This window comes from Saccopteryx bilineata, chromosome 8 (assembly GCF_036850765.1).
Source record: "Saccopteryx bilineata isolate mSacBil1 chromosome 8, mSacBil1_pri_phased_curated, whole genome shotgun sequence".
NCBI lineage: Eukaryota > Metazoa > Chordata > Mammalia > Chiroptera > Emballonuridae > Saccopteryx > Saccopteryx bilineata.
In genome coordinates, this window is record NC_089497.1 from 86,609,195 (window position 1) to 86,631,719 (window position 22,525).

Sequence of the window (22,525 nt, forward strand, 5' to 3'; positions counted from 1 at the left end):
CTTCTCACTAATCCCTCCTTTCCTGTCTGTCTGTCCCTATCTGTCCCTCTCTCTGTCACAAAAAAATAAATAAATAAAAGCGACACATTTAGAAAATTGTCAAAGGTCTTATTTTAAGTGGTAATATTAACAATACATATTCAAAGTAGCACCAAATATAATTTTGACCCATACAGAGTACCTCGTAGGATAATATAAAAAAAATACCAGTTTATAAATAAGCTGTATATCAAAATTATTTGAAAGCATGTTTGGAATTACATTTTTTAACAAAAACAACAAAATGTTGGGTTTATTTTCTGGTTTAATTCAAAAGATTATTAACAACAACAACAAAAGATTATTGAGGCCCTGGCTGGGTAGCTCAGTTGGTTAGAACATTACCCTGATATGCCAAAGTCGTGGGTTTGATCCCTGGTCAGGGCACATATAGGAGTCAACCAATGAATGCATAAATAAACGGAACAATAAACTGATGTTTCTCTTTTTCTCTCTAAAATCAATTAAAATTATTTAATGCACAATGCTTTTTAAATCCATATATTTTCAAAATTATAGAAAATACAGTATTTTAAAGAGTAGAACAATATAATGACCATAAATTATTGTGAATAATGGGTTAAATAAAAGATAAGCAAGCTCTACCCTGGCCGGTTGGCTCAGTGGTTGAGCGTCAGCTTGGCCTGCAGAAGTCCCGGGTTCGATTCCCAGCCAGGGCACACAGGAGAAGCGCCCATCTGCTTCTCCACCCCTCCCCCTCTCCTTCCTCTCTGTCTCTCTCTTCCCCTCCCGCAGCAAGGCTCCAGTGGAGCAAAGATGGCCCGGGCGCTGGGGATGGCTCCTTGGTCTCTGCCCCAGGCGCTAGTCGTAACAGAGCGACGCCCCAGAGGGGCAGAGCATCGCCCCCTGGTGGGCAGAGCTTTGCCCCTTGGTGGGCAGAGCTTTGCCCCCTGGTGGGCGTGCCGAGTGGATCCCGGTCGGGTGCATGCGGGAGTCTGTCTGACTGTCTCTCCCCATTTCCAGCTTCAGAAAAATACAAAAAAAAAAAAAAAAAAAGATAAGCAAGTGGATTAATTCTATTCAGTGAAGTTAAACCTATGCTGAAAATTTTCAAAAGGCTTCTCAATTTTCAAGGGTTTGAGAATTGGTGCTAGAAGACACCAATATGATTATATATAATGTTAGATTAAAGTTTATGGCTTCTCATTAAAAAAAAAAAATTACTGGCCCTGGCTGGTTGGCTCAGTGGTAGAGTGTCGGCCTGGCATGCAGGAGTCCCGGGTTCGATTCCTGACCAGAGCACACAGGAGAAGCGCCCATCTGCTTCTCCACCCCTCCCCCTCTCCTTCCTCTCTGTCTCTCTCTTCTTCCCCTCCCGCAGCCAAGGCTCCAGTGGAGCAAAGTTGGCCCGGATGCTGAAGATGGCTCTGTGGCCTCTGTCTCAGGCGCTAGAATGGCCCTGGTTGCAACGGAGCAATGCCCCAGATGGGCAGAGCATCGTCCCCTGGTGGGCATGCCGGGTGGATCCCGGTCGGGCACATGCGGGAGTCTGACTGCCTCCCTGTTTCCAACTTCAGGAAAAAAAAAAAAAGACCTGACCTGTGGTGGCATAGTGGATAAAGCGTCGACCTGGAAATGCTGAGGTCGCCAGTTCGAAACCCTGGGCTTGCCTGGTCAAGGCACATATGGGAGTTGATGCTTCCAGCTCTTCCCCCCTTCTCTCTCTGTCTCTCTCTCTCCCTTTCTCTCTCCTCTCTAAAAAATAATTAAATTAAAAAAAAAAAAAGACCCAGCTTTCTAAAAAAAAATATTTATTGACTTAGAGAGAGAGAGAAAGAGAGAGAGAGAGAGAGGAAGGGGAAAAGAATGAGAGAGAACATCAATTTGTTGTTCCACTTATCTATGCATTCATTGGTTGATTCTTTTTTTTTTTTTTTTTTTTTTTTTTACAGAGGCAGAGATAGACAGGGACAGACAGACAGGAACGGAGAGAGATGAGAAGCATCAATTATCAGTTTCTTGGTGCGCATTGCGACTTCTTAGTTGTTCATTGATTGCTTTCTCACATGTGCCTTGACTGCGGGCCTTCAGCAGACCGAGTAACCCCCTGCTGGAGCCAGGGACCTTGGGTCCAGGCTGGTGAGCTTTGCTCAAGCCAGATGAGCCCGCGCTCAAGCTGGCGACCTCAGGGTCTCGAACCTGGGTCCTTCCGCATCCCAGTCCGACGCTCTATCCATTGCGCCACCACCTGGTCAGGCTGGTTGATTCTTTTATGTGCCCTGACTGGGGATCAAACCTGCAACCTTGGTGTATCAGGACAATGTTCAACTGAGCAACACAACCAGGGCTATGGCTTATTATTCTTGATACTCTACCACTAGTTACCTGCTTTACAGTCTTAGATATTATTTCTTGGCCTACAAATGTGCTGTTTTACATGCAGAAGCATTGGGATTTTTTTCAAGATGACTAAACTAGAGGAAGGAAAAAAATAAAAGACAGGTGAAAAGGCTTCACACAGAGTTTGAGATCTGAGAAAGAAATAAGGTCCATAAACACAATTTAAATGAAAACACTAGATGAGCTCCTGGACCCAGGAATGGTGGCATCAACTCAGGACATACCTTGATGTCCAGGATGAAAGGATGTTTATAAACCTAACAGTCTATTATTATCATAGAACCTCAGAATAACATGCACCCACTTCAGACACTCTTGGCCAATTTATATCCTCTAACAATAGATATTAGGTCAATAATATGGATATTGGTTATAATTTTTATACAGAAGTACTTCTATATGTCTTGGTAGAAAAGCTGATTTATCATTTGGGAAGAATAATCAGAACTTAGTACCATATACCAACAAAAACTCTAGATGGCTCAAGGAATTATATAGAAGTAAAAAGTCACTAGACAGCTTTGGATAAGCTAAGAAAAATTCCTATTTCTTTTCCAAAGTGAAAAGCTAAATTAGACCTGTCCACTCTATATAGAAAAGTCTTCAAAGACTAGGATTTGAGTAAAATAATATTTGTTGGTTTTTTTCATGGTAACATACTCATTGTAAAAAATAACATTATAATTATCATAACTAACAACACTAGTTATATTTAGGGGCACCTCCTTCTAGCACATTTCCATTTCAAAAATATCTCCCTAATTAAATAGGCAAAACCCATTTCACTACTAGTGATGAACATTTTTCATGTATTCTATGAAAGATATCCAGAAATGTAAAAAGACAATTACATTTTTTGTCTGATTAAAAAAAAAATTTTTTTTTTAAACTCCTTAATGCATCTAGAATTTATTTTGGTACATGGGTACAAATTGATTTTTCCTAATGACAAAACAATTGTTTAGAAAAATTTATTAAATATATATATATAGAATTTAAATATTTATACATTTCATCTGCTTTTAATCAAAATATAAAAATGTTTTACTGACAATATTATGTCTAATAAATGAACACTACTATAAAACTATTAACATCCTTGCAGTAGCTAAATTTTAAACCACATAGGTGTAGATTAGGCCATATTAAATTTTTTTTCTTCAGAATAGACCAAATCTAATCAAGCAGATATACTTCTACATCAAACCTGAGTCAGATTTGGGATAGGACCCAAAAAGTAGGTCCATATACTCCCTGATTTGCCTTGATAATTTTGCTATCAAGCTTTACTGAAGCTCCAGACTACAGTTCTAAATTTCAGTATCTACCTTACTGAAGTCAGTTTTATTAATAACAGTACTTACCAACTGCAAGGAGAAGAATGCTGGCTACGAAACAGCCCGCACCCACACTGAGGTAATAAACACCTACTCTCATTTCTGCCGGCCAGAGAGGGAAGAGGGTGGCTGCTATCACTGCAATCACTGGAACAAGAAATGACAAAATTACATAGATTACTTTTAATTAAAATTTTAAATGGCCTGGTTGCAATAACAATATATTCCTAGGGGGAACAATGGAAATATAAACATGGTAATACATAGAAACTGTCATTTTTATAGGTAAAAAAATAATCATTTGTCAGCCATTTCCTATAATCCAATTTAACATTTTAACTACTCTTCTTAAATTAGGTTAGGATTTTTCTAGTATAAGTTACATATAGTTAGGAAAAAGTGCTGTTCTCCAGCAATGTTTACTTCACTTTCTGACTGTGAGATCTCTGTCTACTAAACAAGAGAGCCTTAAAGAAACAACCTAACAACAAAACTAACCCAAAAAATTAATTCCACAGATCCTCTCCAGAGATTCGGATTCTAGGGTAAAACTCTGACAGCTGGTGACCTAAACTAAGACATACTCCTATTTCCCTTCCACAGTGAAAGTGAATTCGACTTTTCACTCTATATGGGAAAATCTTCAAAGACTAGGATTTTAAGAAAAATAATATTTGTTGAAGTTTTTCATGGTAAGTAATATGTTCATTGTAAAATATAAAAACAAGTGTAAAAAATAATATTAAAATCATTCATAACTACCACCACTTTTATATTGAGGTGCATTTAGGGGGTGATACAGATGGTTTGTGGTAGTTAGGGAAACTGTATACAAACATCTCCAGTCTTTTTCTAAGTACAGTGGAACCATATTAAACACTCATAGAATATTAGAAGTCTGGTTAGTAGGTCTTTAGAGCAAAAGAAATCAGGATTCAAATTCTATCTATTATGATTTATAAGCTAAAGTAACCCCCGGCAAGTTATTTAACCCTTTGAGGCTAGGTTACTTTATATTTAATATGTGTCTGTTTCTATTTTTTAAAGGTTGTGGGTGGGGAGCAGGGTGTAAAGAAGGACAAATATAAGGTGATGAAAAATAATTTGACTTTGGGTGATGGGTATACAACAGTTCAAATGTTATAGAAACGTTTACCTTTTAAAACCTACGTATCTTATTGATCAGTGTCACCGTTAGATTTAATTTTCTAAATAAAAATTTTTTAAAAAGGTTGTAAGAATGAAATGAAACAATGCACGTAAAATATTTAGCAAAGTTATCAGCACACAGTATGTGATCAATAGCTATCAGATATTTGGGTTGGAACTGAGTTTCACCTCTTAAGAGTTATTTTGAATCGGATCCTATGATAGCTTAGTGCTCGAGCTTGTCAGTTTAACTGCTTTTTCTACTTGTTAAATCATTCTCTCCTTGCCCACCCATGCCCTCTACCCTGAGTAGCACATACCCACTTAAAAACAAAACAAAACAAATAAAAACTAAGCCAAAAGTATCAAGTAAAGTCTTAATCCAATTCTTTGTCTACTCCTCAGAGGTTAATTTATGTTTCTTATTTGTACTACCAGAGACTGACTATATAAAATTAAAACTAGCCACAGAATATTTTCTACATAAATAAGCTTATACTATTCTTATTCTTTTGCAATCTCCCCCCCCCCATTTAGTTGAATCTAGATGTCTATCAGTACATCCTACTTAATTCTTTAAAAACCGTATGGAAGACTATACTTTCAGGGATCATTTCTAGAGTTTGTTACTAAAAACCGTATGGTATTCTATTGGGCAGTTTCACCATTTTCTTAATGAAAAATTTGAATGGTTTCCAGTTTTATCCTATTATAGACAACAGTACAACAAATGCCAAAGTACACATACATTTGTGCAACTGCTGACAGCACATGATAAATTCTTTGAGGTGTAACTGTTGGTCAAATGGTATAGGCAATTAAAATATGAAAGAAATTCGCTAATTACCTTCCTAAGTATAATCTGAAGGATTTAAATAAGAATAGATAATAGTGTCAGTGCACACTTCTGACTAGATTTTTTGTGCAAGTGCACTAAGAATGGCCACGGGATAAATTCCTAGAAGTAGAATAGCTGGGTCAGTGCATAAACACTTAAAATGTAAAACGGTATTAGTAAATTGCCCTCCATAAAAATGAAAACAATGGACAGACCAGCAATTGTTGGAGACTGTTGATTTTTCCCAAGTGTTAGACCTTCACTAAGACCAGGTACTATCCAACTCTGTCATTCTCTTAAACACTGTCATTTTAATTTGTATTTATCATAAGTGTGATTAAGTATCATTTATAATTATTGATCACTGTATTTCTTTATCTATGAACTATCAATAATGTTTTTCTATCAGGTTTGTTAATTTCTTAAATATCTTTGCTTTAATGTGCCGCGAATATTTTCCTCATTTAACAATTCATCTCCTGACTTTAAAGTATACTTTAAAAAAGAAATATTATATGTTAAATATTTTCCTTTAGGACTTATGCATTTTTATTTTCCTTTCTAAATTTTAGAGATTATACTTACCAAGAATTAATCCCATGACAAAGGTTTTAAAATGAACTGGGTCATAGATCCACACAAATACCTAGAAGAATCAAGAAACCAAACTGCTTTAAGTTTTAAGGTCACATTAGAAAGTTAAGCTTAATTCTATATTTTAGTTCTTCTATAAGAGTAACTTCTAACCTCTTAACATATACAAACTGCTTTTTAAGGTGAACAAATTCCAAAGACTTTCTCTTCAGTAGGAGTGTTTTTTTGGTATCCATTCAGTTAGAAAATGGTTTAAAAAATTATCAGTTCTGTAATGCACTTAAATTTCTACATACTTACATGTTTTTAACAATTTGTTCATATGTATAAACCACTATTTATTCAACCTGAAGACCAAATATTATACAATCCTTTTGCCCTAAATTATGTGCACTGGTATGAGTGGAACCAGTGTGGGCTAAGAGCACGGCTCAGAGAGGGGCCAGCCAGGCTCTTTTACAGACCAAGCAGCTCTCAATCCACCCTGTGCTTTCCCACTGATGACACAGAGAACTGCCATTAAAGATCATGCTTAGTGAACATAGATTCCATGACTCCATGCAGTAATTTCACTGTCTACTTCTCCATGAAAGGTCTGTAGCTCATACTCTGGGAAATGACTGTTTTAAAGCTTCATTTCCTTTATACAACAGAATTGATGCCTGACCAGGCAGAGGCACAGTGGATAGAGCATCGGCATGGGATGCTGAGGACCCAGGTTCGAAATCCTGAAGTCACCGGTTTGAGTGTGGGCTCACCAGCTTAACCACAGGGTTGCTAGCTTGAGTGTGAGATCACAGACAATCCCATGGTTGCCGGCTTGAGCCCAAAGGTCACTGGTTTGAGCAAGAGGTCACTGGCTCGGCTGGAGCCCTCCGGTCAAGGCACATATGAGAAAGCATCAGTAAACAACTAAGGTGCTGCAACTATGAGTGGATGCTTCCCATCTCTCTCCCTTCCTGTCTGTCCTTGTCTATCCCCCCCAAACAAAAAAAGAAATTAACTTCATCATCTATAAAACTCGTAGATTTCTTAATTTCTAATAAATAACGGTACTCTTCTATTTCTTAGTTCTACTTTGACCAGAATTCTTTGTTACTGTCTTTTGATTTTTTTCTACTTCTAACACTGGAGGTTTCACTCCTCTTTTTAAAAAAAACAAAAAAAAAACTCTGTACATTTCCCCTAGAAATCAGATCCACAGACATACTTCTGCAGTCAGCATTCTAAAAAAACAAGTTTTTAAAGAGATTTCCCACCTTTTCAAGTTTGAAAGAATGTTTCTTTCTACAGAATAAAATGTAGCCCTTTCCGGAATGCAAGCCCCAAGGTTTGCTCAGACTGCGTTCTCTGCCGAGCAGATCTACTTCCCAGTGCACCTGCCGAGGCGCCAGTCAGCCTTCGGGGCTCAGCCCAGTGGTCATTCTCCAGAACCACTCACCCTCTCTTAATTAACTTAACAGTCCTTAATTGGTGTTTTCATAACGTAACACTTAAAACACTGAAACAGTACCATGTTTAAAAGTGTGTATGTTTGCTAGACCAGTGGTTTCAACCTGTTTACACCTGGGGACCTGTGAAAATAGGAGAATTATTTCAGGCACCGTAAGGCAGAAATCACCCCGAGCATAAGCAAATCCAACTAAGATCACTGGGTCTATATATAATTTTCATACAACATCATGTGGTTAACTCTTTTGTGGACCACTACGAAATTTCTGGTGGGCCAGTCTACAGACTGGTGGTTGAAAAACACCGTACTATATAAGAACTTCTAAAAAGTTAATTTTATCTTATTTATCGTGTTATTCCCAGCATGTACAGAAAATGTCTTGGCATATACTGATGCTTGATATCAAAAACTGAAGGTATTTGAGCTTTCACATTAGGAAAGACCTTTGGCTCCAATTACATGGTCCTTAAGCATGGGTTCACATCAGAATCACCCTGGAACATATTACACAAAACACACACAGTAGAGATTCTCATGAAAGTGTGCCTGGAATAAGCCTAGTGCACTTTGTTTTCTGAAAAGCTTTCCTAGAATTTCAAACTCATACCTCCCAGAATCACTACTTTATATATACTACTTTTGTATTAGGTATCAGAAGAAGAGCTGTATCTTGAAATTCACAATTCAATAGTCAGTATAAAACTAATGTTTTTGTATTGGTTTAATGACTAAATTAAGTAGTCTTCCCAGAACACTACCACCACATCAATCTTCCACTACAAAAAAAACAAAAACAACAACAAAACCATCTCTTTGAGTAAAGCATCAAGTTACATTGTAAATTTTAGGCCCCTAAACTAGTGCGTCTGATTTTAAGAGGCAAAAACTGGTAGGTGTCCCCCATTAATCATTATGCTCTTCTTTGTTTGATTGTAATAGAAATTCTGCATTTTGGCAGGGCAAATGACTGCCCAGTATAAAAAGCACACTTCTTCCCTGGCTGGTTGGCTCAGTGGATAGAGCACTGGACCAGTGTATGGATGTCCCTGTTCAATTCTCAGTCACGGCACACAGGAGAAGTGACTATCTGCTTCTCTCCTCCCCTCTATTCCCCTCCTCTCTCCCTTCTCTCCCACAGCCAGTAGCTCCACAGGTTTGAGCAATGGCCTCCAGTGCTAAGCAGAGCTCACTGGTCTGAGCTTCAGCCTCAGACATTAAAAAGAGCTCGGTTGATTCGACCATTGGCCCAAGATGGGGGTTGCCAGATGGATCCTGGTAGGGGCGCATGAGGGAGTCTGTTTCACTAGCTCCTCTTCTCTCACTCAAAAAAAAAAAAGAAAAAAAAGGGGCACATTTCTAAGATTTTACTACAAGTAGGCATGACCATACAACTAAGTTCTAGAGCAGAAATGAAACTGCTAGCTAGAAGATGTTCTTAAAGAGGAGGCATGTCTCTCATTCCCTCCTCTGGGTGCAGATACAAGGTTGGCAGTCATTTAGGACCATGAGGTAACCTTTACTAATTCTGTCACACAGGAGGGAGAGCTCAGATCTACTGCAGAGCTGCCATTATCTATAGCGCTCACCTTAACATTTCACCGATGAGAAGTGTCTGTTCTGTCTCAAGCCACGGTTACGCAGGTTTCCTATCATATATACATAGCTGACCCTATTTCTGACTAACTTTTCATTTTATAAATATAAATTCAGAGAAATTATTAATTTTTAAAAAGAGTACATGTAATCTCTACATGGTTAGATTTATGTAAATTATTTTCTTAGTGAAGGCATCACAGAAAATTCTAAAAACTCCTATGGAATACTGGATTTCTACTTATCAGCTAGATAATTTTACCTCATTTCCATCCAGAAAAACTTGATCGTCATGTGGCTCAAGCTTGAATTTTTTCTTAGTTTCCTTCTTTTTGGGAGTTCCTGGAGTTTCCTCCTATTAAAACACAAGTTAAATGGAAGAAAAAGAGACTTACAAATAAGCAGAAAGCACTAAGACATTCATATAGTCAAAACTTCACTCTATGAGACACAAATAAAAATTCTGAACCATGTTTATAAAAACTCTGATGTGGTCATTTTAAGTGGCTGTTGCATATTTCAAAAGTGCTCAGATGCCAGTGATCATGTGCACATAATAACTTTTGATTTGTACTTAATCTCAGTTGAAATCACCTTTTTGGATTCTTCCTTTTCACCATCTTTTTTTTTTTCTTTTTCCTTTTTGGCCTTTTCATCCTTTAGATTTTCTTTCTTGCTCTTTTTATCTTCTTCTTTTCCACTTTCAGCTTTTCCTTTTTCTTTTTCCTTTTTTATGTCTTTATCATACTTCATTTTCATTACTTTTAGTGCCCGGTGAAAAAACTGTTTCTTTAAAAGCCTTTAGAAAAAAAGGTATGACAATTATAAGATAGAATAAATGCAAGAACATCAAGACCTGAATAAAATAAGCAAAGACAGACATACATTGGCAACTCACAGAGAAATTACAATTAGTAAGCCCATGAGAAAAAAAGTCAAACCCATCTCTAAACAAAAAACTGTACAGCCAATCCAATTATATAAAAGTTCTCACCCTAATTTTCACTTTCTAACTACATAATTTAGGTATGATATTACAGATTTGGAATTATCCTCATAAAACTTTTCTGTATGTTCATTAAGACTAATAAAGTCTCAAATTCAAGAGAACACAGAAGGAACGTCCAATAAATCTAAGTTTAAAAAATGTTAACAAGATTAAAAATGTGCCCATGATATGACTGATCCAAATCGTGTCTTATGCTATCTTTCTCTATTATTTTTTTGCCATGTACTTCACCATTCAGGCTGCTATTATAATGAAGTATCTTCAATTAAGTAGTGAATAATTAAATATGCTAAGATGAAATTTCTGGAATTTGGAAAACAATTCTCACAATACCAAACTGACAACTGTACAATATATTTGGCAAAACAACACTATACACTCCTTGTTTCACTAATTTCTCTCAAGACGTTGCTCTTCCTTCCGTTCAAGTTATTTTTTATATTGTTACCTCAGGTTTTTACACTGGCTATCCCCTCCACCTGAAATGCTCTTCCCCAAATAAGCATGCCCTTTTCTCTCTCTCTTTTTTTTGTATTTTTCTGAAGTGAGAAGCCGGGAGGCAGTCAGACAGACTCCGGCATGTGCCCAACCGGTATCCACCGGCAAGTCCACTAGGGGGCAATGCTCTGCCCATCTGGGGCGTTGCTCTTTTGCAACTGGAGCCATTCTAGTGCCTGAGGCAAAGGCATGGAGCCGTCCTCAGTGCCTGGGGCCAACTTTGCTCCAATGGAGCCTTGGCTGCTGGAGGGGAAGAAAGAGATAGAGAGAAAGTAGAGGGGGAGGGGTGGAGAAGCAGATGGGCGCTTCTCCTGTGTGCCCTGGCCGGGAATCGAACCTGGGACTTGTACACATCGGGCTGATGCTCCACTGCTGAGCTAGCCGGCCAGGGCCAATAAGCATGTCCTTTTAATTCACTACCTCATTTCCTTCATCTTCCCTCAAACGTTACCTTCTCACCAAGGCCTACCCTATTTAAAATTATAAATTCATTCCCCATTCTTCCTCCTGTTTTCCTGTTATCCTATCCATATGTTTATCTAAATGGATACAGAATTTATGTGATGCCTGTTTGTCTCTTTTACCAGATTGAAACCTATTTACAAGAAAGATCCCTGCTTTATTCTTTTCTTTTAAAACATTTTTTCCCATTGATTTCAGAGAGAGGGAGAGGGGGACAGAACCATCAACTTGCCATTCCGCTTAGTTGTGCCCTCACTGGGACTGAAACCCAACTTTGGCACCCCAGGACAATGCTTTACCACTGAGTCACTTGGCCAGGGCCTATTCATTTCTTTATATGATGAGTTTAGAAGTTCAGCTGACCCCAAATTAAGTCAAAATTGGTGGTAGTTTCTTTTTAATCATATTATCCTACTAAAAAACTGTGTTGCCCTTATATCTGTCACTTAAAAGCCATCTTTTCCAAATCTTACATTCCAGTTTCAGAATTCCTGATTTGTGTCTTCATTTCTGCCTAATAAATTACAACCACCAAAACACAACTCACTGCCACCAACTGTGCCTATAAATGGTGATTATCTACTTTTCTACCCCTACACGTGCCTGCTGAAACACATCATACTGCTTGTTAACTATCTAGATGCCTCCCTCCTGCTCAATGACCATTTATTTCTGGTCATTAGTGTGCCCTCTGGAGCACCTGTGTGTTTATCTGCCTGGCTGGGCTTCTTTTGCCTGCCTAATTATAATTAGTATACGCCATGAATATTAAATATTTCCACAAAGGTAACTTCTAGGTCTTCTTACCTGGTCTTCTACTTATTCAGAAGATCTACATAGCAAATACAGTAAATGTGTAAGTGTCTGAAATGCCCCCCAAAACTCCACCCACTATTAATATCTGCTCCACATATACATATGTATGTAAATAAACAAAAAATTGAAATGGATTCCTTAATAATTAACTACTTATGAGCAGAAAATGAGATTTCAGTGTAGTGGTGGGTATTTGAATATGAAGGGGGACTTATAAAAATTTACAATTAAAATATTCTAATTTCATTTACTTATGCACTTATTTGATTTCCAGATTTTCTATCAAGAATATTTATTACCCCTTAATATGAAAGTATAACAGTCATAAAAGTTATGGAGTACACATACGCAAACATGCATGATTTCATAAATTCATTAACTATAGCATCATTCCATTCTGTAATAAACAGTAGTAATGAGTAGAATCACTGACTTATTCCTTGACAGGAATTCAGAGAATGGAATATACCTCAACTCACACTATGCCTCAAAAGTGAGATGCCATTTACTATTGTAATAATATCAGTTCTTCCATCAATGAAAGCTTTAAATACATCATCAGTACATATTACTTACACATCTGGCATTTTCACTGAACTATTCATACTTCCCTATCTTAATATGTTTTGTGCCTTTTGCCAGAATCGAATGTCCTTTACTCTACTGTTTGCTTGGGTAATCCACCTATTTATGTTTCAAAATCTGAAAAGACACATTTTTCCTGTGAAGTTATTTCACCATCTGTCTTTCTTACAGAGCACACTGCACTGTAGTAGTCATGAATCTTCTTTATCCGACTAGAATACATGCTTTGGAGGCAAGAACCAAGTCATAATCATCATTGTATTTCTGGAGCCAGCATATAATAAATATTTGTTGAATAAAGAAATGAATTAAAAGCAGCAAGCTATTAAACTGCTTTCCTCACCTCTTAATTTTTTTTCATGTTTAATGAACATTTATTGATGCCAGATATGTGTTGAGGAGTGTCTCACACTGTGCTATGGAGTTACAATAAAGTTTAAAACAGTCCTACAATTGCCTTCAGATTTAGCTGCCAAAAAATTCAAGAAAACAACTAACACATGCAACAATTCTAAAATAGGTAAACTATATGACGCCAACTATAGAAGTTTAGATACGATGATTAATGTGGGCTGGAGGACCTGGGGAATACAACATGGTGAGATTGGAACTTGAGAGATACTTATATTGAAAAGCAGGCAAGATAGAGGGAGAACCATTTGGAAAAGTGGCAGATTATGCTCAAGTACAGACCAGTGGAGAGAACAAATGTGGTATATGAAGGAGTCAGAGGACATTATTAGAGTGGGGCTTGGTGCTGCAGTCATTGAGAGTTAGGATGGTGCTAGATTAAAGGCTGAAGAATTCATACTTGAAATAGGCCATAAAGAGGCATTAGGGCTACTAGATTTGCTCTTGTATTATCCTACACTTCCTTGTACTGTTTGTCCTCAGACTCCCTTAGCCCACTTTAGCAGCTTCAGAAATTGAGACAGGAAAAGTATCCTTTTGTACTTTTGTCTATAGCCAAGTGGGAACCCCTGAGGGCTGGCCTCCAGGAAGCCTCCATGGTTGTAGCAGAAGAGGCTTTGGAGAATTTAGGTAGTTACGCTTCCTTATTTTAAAATGTGCAGAAAGGATACAAACAACCTATGAATGGGAATAATATATACAATGAAAACTGAGTTATCTCTAGGACATTTTTTGTACTCAGGTATTTTGGACTTTTCCTATTATAAGGATTAAGGCTACTAAAAGGCCAAGAAATTGTGGATTAATGCTGGCTGCTCTTCTGAGATTTGGGCTTAGAGATTTAATATTCAAATACTACTGTTTCCCCTGCTATCTGAAAGTAGAGCATGCCTATAAAACCTTTTGTAAGCTGAAAGGGCACAAAATGAAACACATCCCATCCTTTTTGAAAATTCACGGCCCTGGCGGTTTGCTCAGTGGACAGAGTGTTGGCCCGGTATATGGACATCCAGGGTTCGATTTCCAGTCAGAGCACACATGAAAAGGGCCATCAGCTTCTCTTCCTCTTTCTCCCCCAACTCCCCTCCTGTAGCCAGTGGCTCAAGTGGTTTGAGCATGGCCCAGGGTGCTGATAGCTTGGTTGGTTCAAGCACATCAGCTTCAGGCACTAAAAATAACTCGGCTGATTTATTACGCTTCCTTATTTTAAAATGTGCAGAAAGGATACAAACAACCTATGAATGGGCCCCAGACAGGGGTTGCTAGGTGGATTCTGGCACATGTGGAAGTCTGTCTCACTATCTCCCCTCTGCTCACTTGAAAGAAAGAAAGGAAAGAAAGGAAAGAAAGGAAAGAAAGGAAAGAAAGGAAAGAAAGGAAAGAAAGGAAAGAAAGGAAAGAAAGGAAAGAAAGGAAGAAAGGAAGAAAGGAAGAAAGAAAGAAAGAAAGAAAGAAAGAAAGAAAGAAAGAAAATTTGCTTTATGTCACTTCACTTTCACAAAAAACCTGATTAGCACCTGTTTTCTCTAAACCCTGAAGAGGATTTTCTCTTTTGCAAATAAACCTGTTACCATGCTGATGTAAATCTTTCATGAACTTTCAAAAATGAAGGATACCTGTCATGACAGGTGACTCCACCTTAATTTTTGCTTCATTAAATGAATCATCATTTTTTTGGGGACGACAGTATAACATGTAGTGGTTAAGATCATGGACTATGGAGCCAGACTCTTGGATTTAGAATTGTGGCTCTGACACTTACTAACTGTATAATCTTAGGTAACTTAGCTAACATTCTGTTTTGCATTTATTGTACATCTTAGTTTTTATTACACATAAAGTAAATCTACACATTTTGAGGCAAGGCAGGGAAATTTGCACTTTGAAGTTTTAAACACACAAATGGCTATAAAGAAAAATACCTATATCACTGTAAGCTCATCCCTACTCCACAATAAAATTTTCACTGTTTCTGAAAGGTCCATTAGTGACTCTACTTTATGACAATTACAAATTTGAAGACATTTTTAATAATCTTTTAACTTGTGAAATAGTGTTTTTTAAGAGGGGCCTCAGGTGGCTGATACTTCAAATGCCATTAAACAATATATTAGAAAATTGCTATGTGTACCTTACTATCAAACACAAAAAATAATCTAAAATGCCAAATTCCTACCTATTATATAAACTGTAGTGTCACAAAAACAAAATTTGGTTTATCAACATCTTAATAAATGTTTACTTATTTAAACCAAGGGAAAAAATGAAAAGAAAAGCCAGCATACTTCTAAGAGAAAAGTGATTTTTGTATATCACTCACCAACAAGTTTTTCCCCAAAGAAGTATTTATTATGAAAAACATGAATACGTTACTGAATTGTCTATTCTTCCTCTTGGAGCCAAGAAAAGGTTGATGTTGCAGCTGCCTTGATTTTACAAGGAATATATCAGCTGTCACTAAACAAACTAGGGAAGAGTGCTGGCTAACAGTTCAGTGTGTAGGCACTAAACAAACAAACAGACAAAGAACCCAGGAACAACAGGTTTATTAGGAATCCCTGCCAAAGTTTTGGAAAAGATTCCTCAACCATTTGCTCTAGAAAAGACTTTTTTGTTCACTGTAGGCACTGGTGTATGATTTTTATTGGTGACCATTCATTCAGTTTAGTCAGCCTGGCAAATGTACAAATATTAATAGAAAATAAAAATTATAAAAATACGTTAGTCTAACATCAAGTAAATATATTTCCAGAGGTACTGAAGAAATCCAGTTTGCATGTAAAAACTACGTTGCATGTAAATGAACTATGCTGTAATATCAATACATTTAATGATGGAAATGGGTAAGATGCTTTAGAGCTATGGAGATTACTAAATTACTATTTAGTTATCCTTCACTAAGAAATAAACACTACCTGTTGCAGTAGTCAACAACAGACTCCCTTGTTGTAAATAAAGCTTCCTCTCCTTTCTTGGCCTTTGCCCATTTTGAATCCAAAAGGCAATCCACTGCTTTTGAAGCTAAAGAAGAAATTTATTATTTTAAATTTAGTAAACGTAGATATTTATGTTTATATAGATAGTATTTTACAAGGCGAATTTCAATATCCTGGCATCAGAAAATAAAACAAAATTCCACAGAAAATTTAAGTGTGACATATTCATAATAAACAGTTCCTCAAAATCTCAATTTATGAAGTATATCAATAAGCATCTTTTTAAAGTAATGCTGGAAAATAAATGACATTAAAAATATAAACTAAAGCAAGATAAATGGAGAAATGTCCTAAACAAAAAATTCCAAATTAATATAAGTATCATTCTTATCAAATAATCATAGGTGGAATAAATAAACCAAAAATCTTCCTTTCCCACAGTAATAAAAATTCTGTCATCATGCGTTACTATAACCCACTAAGGAATAAGCTCTAAAAATCTACTGCTGTCACTAGAAGCTAAATTTATTCTGAAGCAAATGGCATGTCTTTTTTTCTAAACTCTTAATGAATAGCAAATTCAATTGAAAGACAAGAAATTTCTTCTAATGACAATTTAATCTTAGTGGATCAAAGAAGCGAACTTGCTATGTTATAGATGACATTAGCTTATAAAGATGGTTGCTTGGATTATGTGAAAATCCAAAGTTCCTAAATTGGTTCTAACAGACTTGTTTCACACTGAATTCTATTCGAGTTTTACAAAAAGATTACCTGAACAAAAGGTAGTATTACACTGAAAATAAATGTTTTAAAAATTCCCAATAAATATTATAACAAAGTACTTCCTTTTATCTTATTAATGAAAGTTTCAATCATAAAAGAATAGCATAATCAATTGTCATACGCTCACCCAGCTTCACTAATTACACTTGGAAAATACTTTTTAAAACATATATATATCCTAAATTTAGGTATCTTCATAAGATGTATATACACTAATATAATTTTACTCATGTAGTCCTACCAATAAAATAATCAACCCGGTGGCCCATCATATTGGTGGACTTTGTTGGACAGTTGAATCGAAGATACTTGGCTACAGTCTTCTCTTCTTTAGATGGTTCACCAACTTCCTGCAAAGTAAAAATATTAATTTAATGTAATCATGTACTTGAGAAATTCATGCACTGAAGAATAATCTGTTCTGCAAATCCTTTTAAGTGGAGCATAGAAAAAAAAAAAGTGGAGCATAGGCCTTTCTTTCAAGCTTTCTCCGGAGCAGAACTGATGATATCTATACAAGACAGGATGGAGAATTTTTAATTATTTAATTTTATTTTATTTATTGATTTGAGAGAGAGAGAGAGAGAGAGAGAGAGAGAGAGAGAGAGAGAGAGAGAGGGAAAGGCAGGGGAGGAGTGGGAAACATCCACTCATAGCTGTTGCTCCTCACCTGTGTCCTGACCAGGCAAAGCAAGCCCAGGATTTTGAACCGGTGACCTCACCGTTCCAGGTCAATGGTCTATCCACTGTACCATCACAAGTCAGGTGAGTTCTTTTAAATTACATGTTTTTCAAATACAAGTTGATAGAGACAAAACCAGTCTGCCTCTTGGCATTTATTTTGAGTTGTTTTTCCAGTATGGTAACTACATTGTACCAGTTCATCTTCACTCTTGCCTGGTCTCTTTTTATAAGCCACAAAGCAATTATTCAAAAGATTTAAGTGGCTGCTAATACTGAGTGCCCAAATGTCTAAGTAAAGATAGGAGTCATAAATAAATGCTAAATAACAACCAAAGCTATATACCCTGAACAATAGACAATAGATCTTAGGAGCAGTTCTCATTAACTAAAGACAGCTGTAGCCATAAGGGTGGCTACATAAGAACTACGAAGTTTTGAGGTGTTGAAGATTTGTATTGTATTTCCTTCCCTTTCCCCTTGTGGTTGCACATCCCAGATACTGTCTGGGACTTGACTTTCTTGCCTTTTCTTTTCTTCCCTTGTAGTAGTAAAGCAAAAAATAAAAATGCAATAGACAGATAAATTACACTCTTATTTGAAGACCCATTTATGGAAGTGCACAGAGTTTTGGAAAGGCTTCTCTCATCTTTCATTTCTTTCCTTTTAATCCTTCCCTCTTTTCTTTCTTTTTCTAAATTTTCTATTACTTTCTTGTTTATCATTCCCTATCTTTCTCTTATTTCCTAACATTCTGAACTACATACTTTAATTTGATAATTTCTCCTGTGTACTTATTCTCTTTATCCACATATTGAAGAAAATGAAGGTGGTCTATGTTTGCATCTACTTTCAGAAGTTGTCTTATTGCTATAAACTATTGAAACGAAAGTACTGTCTTTAATTATATGTTTAAGCATGATACATAGAGCACACAATATTTTTAGCAATATATAATCTAAACGTGACTGATTTCAGGAAAGTCTGTTTCTAAACAGAGTCACATAATAGTAAAGAATTATTTGCCCAAAATCTAGGATGCTGAGAACAATTAAGTTAAAGACAGCTATATTTCAGGTAAGACATTCTACTAACATGAAATAGAAAAAACTACCTAAACCATCTGTCTTTAAGTCAGTTTTCCCACAATTTAGACTGAATTCAGCCCTGTTTGATGAAACTACAAAACAATGAACAAACTAAGGTTTCAGCTTTAATTTTATCCTGAAAAGGGGTACTTTGTTAGATGAAGGGAAAGCCTGTGCTTTGGTTGTTGAGTCAGTCACCTGGCAGCTGCTTCTCATCTTTCTTCCTTTGCATTTCCCAACTCCTCTACTTCCAGTAGCCCAACTAACAGCGTAGGATTCTTATACTCCACTGCTATCCCATCTGTGGGTTATTATTTAAAAGCACAAACCAATAAACACAAATAAGGACTATAATAAAAAGCAAGTATTTATATGAATTTAAAATCTTTAGCTTTACATATAAAAATATGTACATATCACAGAAAAATAAAATCTTAAAATATTTCAAATTCAAAATGTAACATGCCAAGCTCACTAACATCTACAAGGTTCATAATGATTTAATTTGGAGCCTTGTCACAAAATATTTGAAATGCTAAAAGATGAAAATTCTATATTTCAGTTTTTGAAATCACACTAAAATATATTAACGTGTTAATTTCATATATTAAGTGATAGTACTTAATTATGCTTGTGTAAAACATACTGCATTTCTAGGAGCCTCATTTATTAGTAAATAATATCCTATGTATTTGAGATATAGTAAAAAAAAGTAATACTGTAGTTAAAAAATATTGATACCATAATTGGCGTACAGAAACAAGTTATATTTTATAGCATATCCATATATGCTCATTTCCCCCTTTCATTTGATTTACCTGTTGTCAATTTAAAGGTTAATATAATTAACTGATAACTTGTTACTGGGATATACTTGATTAAATATGATTGTGGGTGAGAAGTCACAACAAACATAAAGCATTCAATTACATACTATTTTACCCTATAATATCGTTGGGTGTTACAGGTAATATCCAAAATTATGATAGTTATACTTTGTCACAACTATCCATAACAGCAATTGTTATTTTCCAAAATAAGTGGGAAAAAAATATTTTAGGAGTAGGATTACCAATGTGGATGAGAACAGCTATGGAAGATCTCTTGGAAGAAAGAGCTGGATTCTGAAAGAAGTCTGAGTAAAGTTGAATGGACAGCGTGGACAATGTGGCTGAGAATAAGCACAAAATTGGGCTCCAGTAGAGATAAGTTAGGAAGCACTGTGAGGGTAATATAAGTGTGTATAAATAGAATAGGGATAAAGTCTTCATGGCAGTTGAGAAATTTCAACTTTACCCTGTAAACAGCAGAAATACCATTAGTAGTTTTTCAATAGAAGGACATAGTTAGAAAAAATGACCTAGACATATTATTTTGGTGCCTGTGTATATAATGAATTGCGAAAAAATGCACAAGGCAGGGCAACTAGTTAGTATTCAAGTAAAACGATGTGGTACTGGACTAGGAATAGGAAGGACTGTGGATATTTGAAACATTTTAAATGTAGAACAGATAGGACTCAATGATAACGGATGAATGAAATGGCTGAGTAAATAATGTCAGACTTCTACTTTGATCAAATGAAAGGATAATTTTTCAATAACAAATTTGGGAGGAAGGTGATTCTGGGGAAAAAAACAATCATCAACTTTAGACATGACAAGTCTACATCCTTCTAACACTCAAGTAAACTACTGAACACAGGCAAAAATGCATTAATCTACTGATTGTTGACAGAGGCATCCATATAAATCTGATAGTAAGATACACAAGAAACTGAAAAGTCCATTCTATTATTATACAGTAGGGAATCTGATACTACATAAATTCACACTTAACAATTAACAACAGACATTTTAACAATTAACTTCAAGTTTACCAAACTCATTTCTACACTGCAAAACAGACAAATACAGTTAAGCTTTGAACAATGCCGGGGTTAAGAGAGCCAAATCCCCACACAGTTGAAAACCCATGTTTAACTTCTGAGTACCCCAAATCTTTACAACTGTCCTTTGGTATCCATAGGGTACTGGTTTCAGGACCCCCAACACATGAAAATCCCTGGATGCTCAAGTTTGTGTATGAAATGGCATGGATCAATAAATGCATACAGTCAAAACTGAGGATCCACTGGTTGATCCACAGACGTGAAACACAGGGATACTGAGGGCAGCTTATATTTATTGAAAAAAAATTATGTATCATATAAATGGACCCACACAGTTCAAACTTATGTTGTTCAAGGGTCAACTGTATTCTATTTCCATTCTTTTCCCCTCCTTGATAAAAGCACTACTAAGCACAATGAACAGAACAGACCCAGAAGCATGGACTTGAATGTCCCAACTAGACAGTTACTTATCCGTTAATACTTTAAAGTATCAGAATCTTCCCTTAAAATTATAACTAGAAAAGTAGTGAATTCTATCAAGATATTGGTTCAACAGAACTGACACCTTTCTTGCTCCTTGAAATTCAAATCCTAAAAAAGTTTCTATTTTTCTTTGTCAAATACTATGAAATAAATGTTCATTATACCATATATAAATTGCATATTGTAGGCCGTCCTTAACGAAAAGTATAAAATTTGTTCCGTCTGCTGGGGCCTTGAAGCCAAAAAGAAAGATTGCTATAGAAGAGCACCAAGAGAACATGACCATGGGAAGCTGGTCAAATAGTAGATCACACCATGGAGTCTTCACTCTCACTGCTCCTCTGCTGCAGCCTGAAGAGTACAAAACAGTCTTAACCTTTTCCTGTTTACATATCAGACTATATAGTACCTCCTCCCTCCCCCTTTTTCTTTTTGGTGACAGAGACACAGAGAGGGACAGATAGTGACAGGAAGGGAAAGAGATGAGAAGTATCAATTCTTTGTTGCAGCACCTAAGTTGTTCACATCTCAGTTGTCCATTGATTGTTTTCTCATGTGTCTTGATGGAGGGGGGGTTACAGCAGAAAGAGTGACCACTTGCTCAAGACAGCGACCTTGGGCTTCAGGCCAAGTGACCCCTGGCTCAAGCCAGCAACCATGGGGTCATGTCTATGATCCCACACTCAAGCCAGTGACTCCATGCTCAAGCTGGGGCGACCTTGGGGTCTCGAACCTGGATCCTCTGAGTTCCAGTCTGACGCTCTATCCACTGCGCTACTTCCCTGGTCAGGCAGTATCTCCCCTTTTGATGTGAACAAATTTTCAGAATATTTCCATATTTTTTCTAGAAACTTTCTAACAAAGAGTGAAGGCCTTTTGGGAATAGCATGACCCACTAATAAAGTGAAACCAGCTCATCAACCCTCAAATGAAAAGAACTTATAGCTCAATGCAACTCAAATGTCTTAGAATGACTAAGTAAGGAACCAATATTTTGAGGCTGGACGGTCATCTTTGCACCCAAATACCAAGATCCTAGCTGCTACAACTCACAATCCAAAATTATATAAATTGAAAGTTTGAACATTCTTTAGTTATTTAACACTATTTTTACTTGATACATCAACATTCAAATACTATAATAAAATTATATTAGAAATTACCATTTCTAATTATATTTATATATTAGCCAGTACTTAAGGGAATCTTTTTGAGAAAAAAAAAATTAGAAAAGTCAGTAAGCTGCAGCCTTCTTTCAATCTTACAGAACTTTTGATTTATACTGCTCACAAAAATTACGGGATATTTCAAAATGAATATTAAGCGATAAAAAAGCATTTTTGATTTGATTTTTTTTATTAAACAAGAACATCATAAAAGCAAATGACAAGTCAAAGAAAGTTGTTAGATTATGCAAATGAAATGCAAAATCACCTTTTATTTCATTGCTGAAAATGCACTATACAAAAGGCTGAAAGTACTAGAGTATCTGCACGTTCCCTGATCCCCTAA

General features: G+C 36.3%; 1 protein-coding gene and 1 pseudogene across 1 annotated transcript in view; one reads left to right on the forward strand and one right to left on the reverse strand.

Moving 5' to 3' along the window:
• The window catches only part of SEC62 (SEC62 homolog, preprotein translocation factor), a 32,340-nt gene that overhangs the window by 4,949 nt on the left and 4,866 nt on the right, over positions 1 to 22,525 (reverse strand). The window contains exons 2-7 of the mRNA XM_066241893.1: positions 17,109 to 17,217; positions 16,061 to 16,166; positions 9,959 to 10,163; positions 9,627 to 9,719; positions 6,310 to 6,370; positions 3,765 to 3,884 (exon numbers count right to left, since the gene is read on the reverse strand). Of these exons, the coding sequence (XP_066097990.1) occupies positions 3,765 to 3,884; positions 6,310 to 6,370; positions 9,627 to 9,719; positions 9,959 to 10,163; positions 16,061 to 16,166; positions 17,109 to 17,217 (694 nt within the window). The remainder of the gene's footprint in view (positions 1 to 3,764; positions 3,885 to 6,309; positions 6,371 to 9,626; positions 9,720 to 9,958; positions 10,164 to 16,060; positions 16,167 to 17,108; positions 17,218 to 22,525) is intronic.
• On the forward strand, positions 5,478 to 5,579 carry LOC136312324 (small nucleolar RNA U3; annotated as a pseudogene).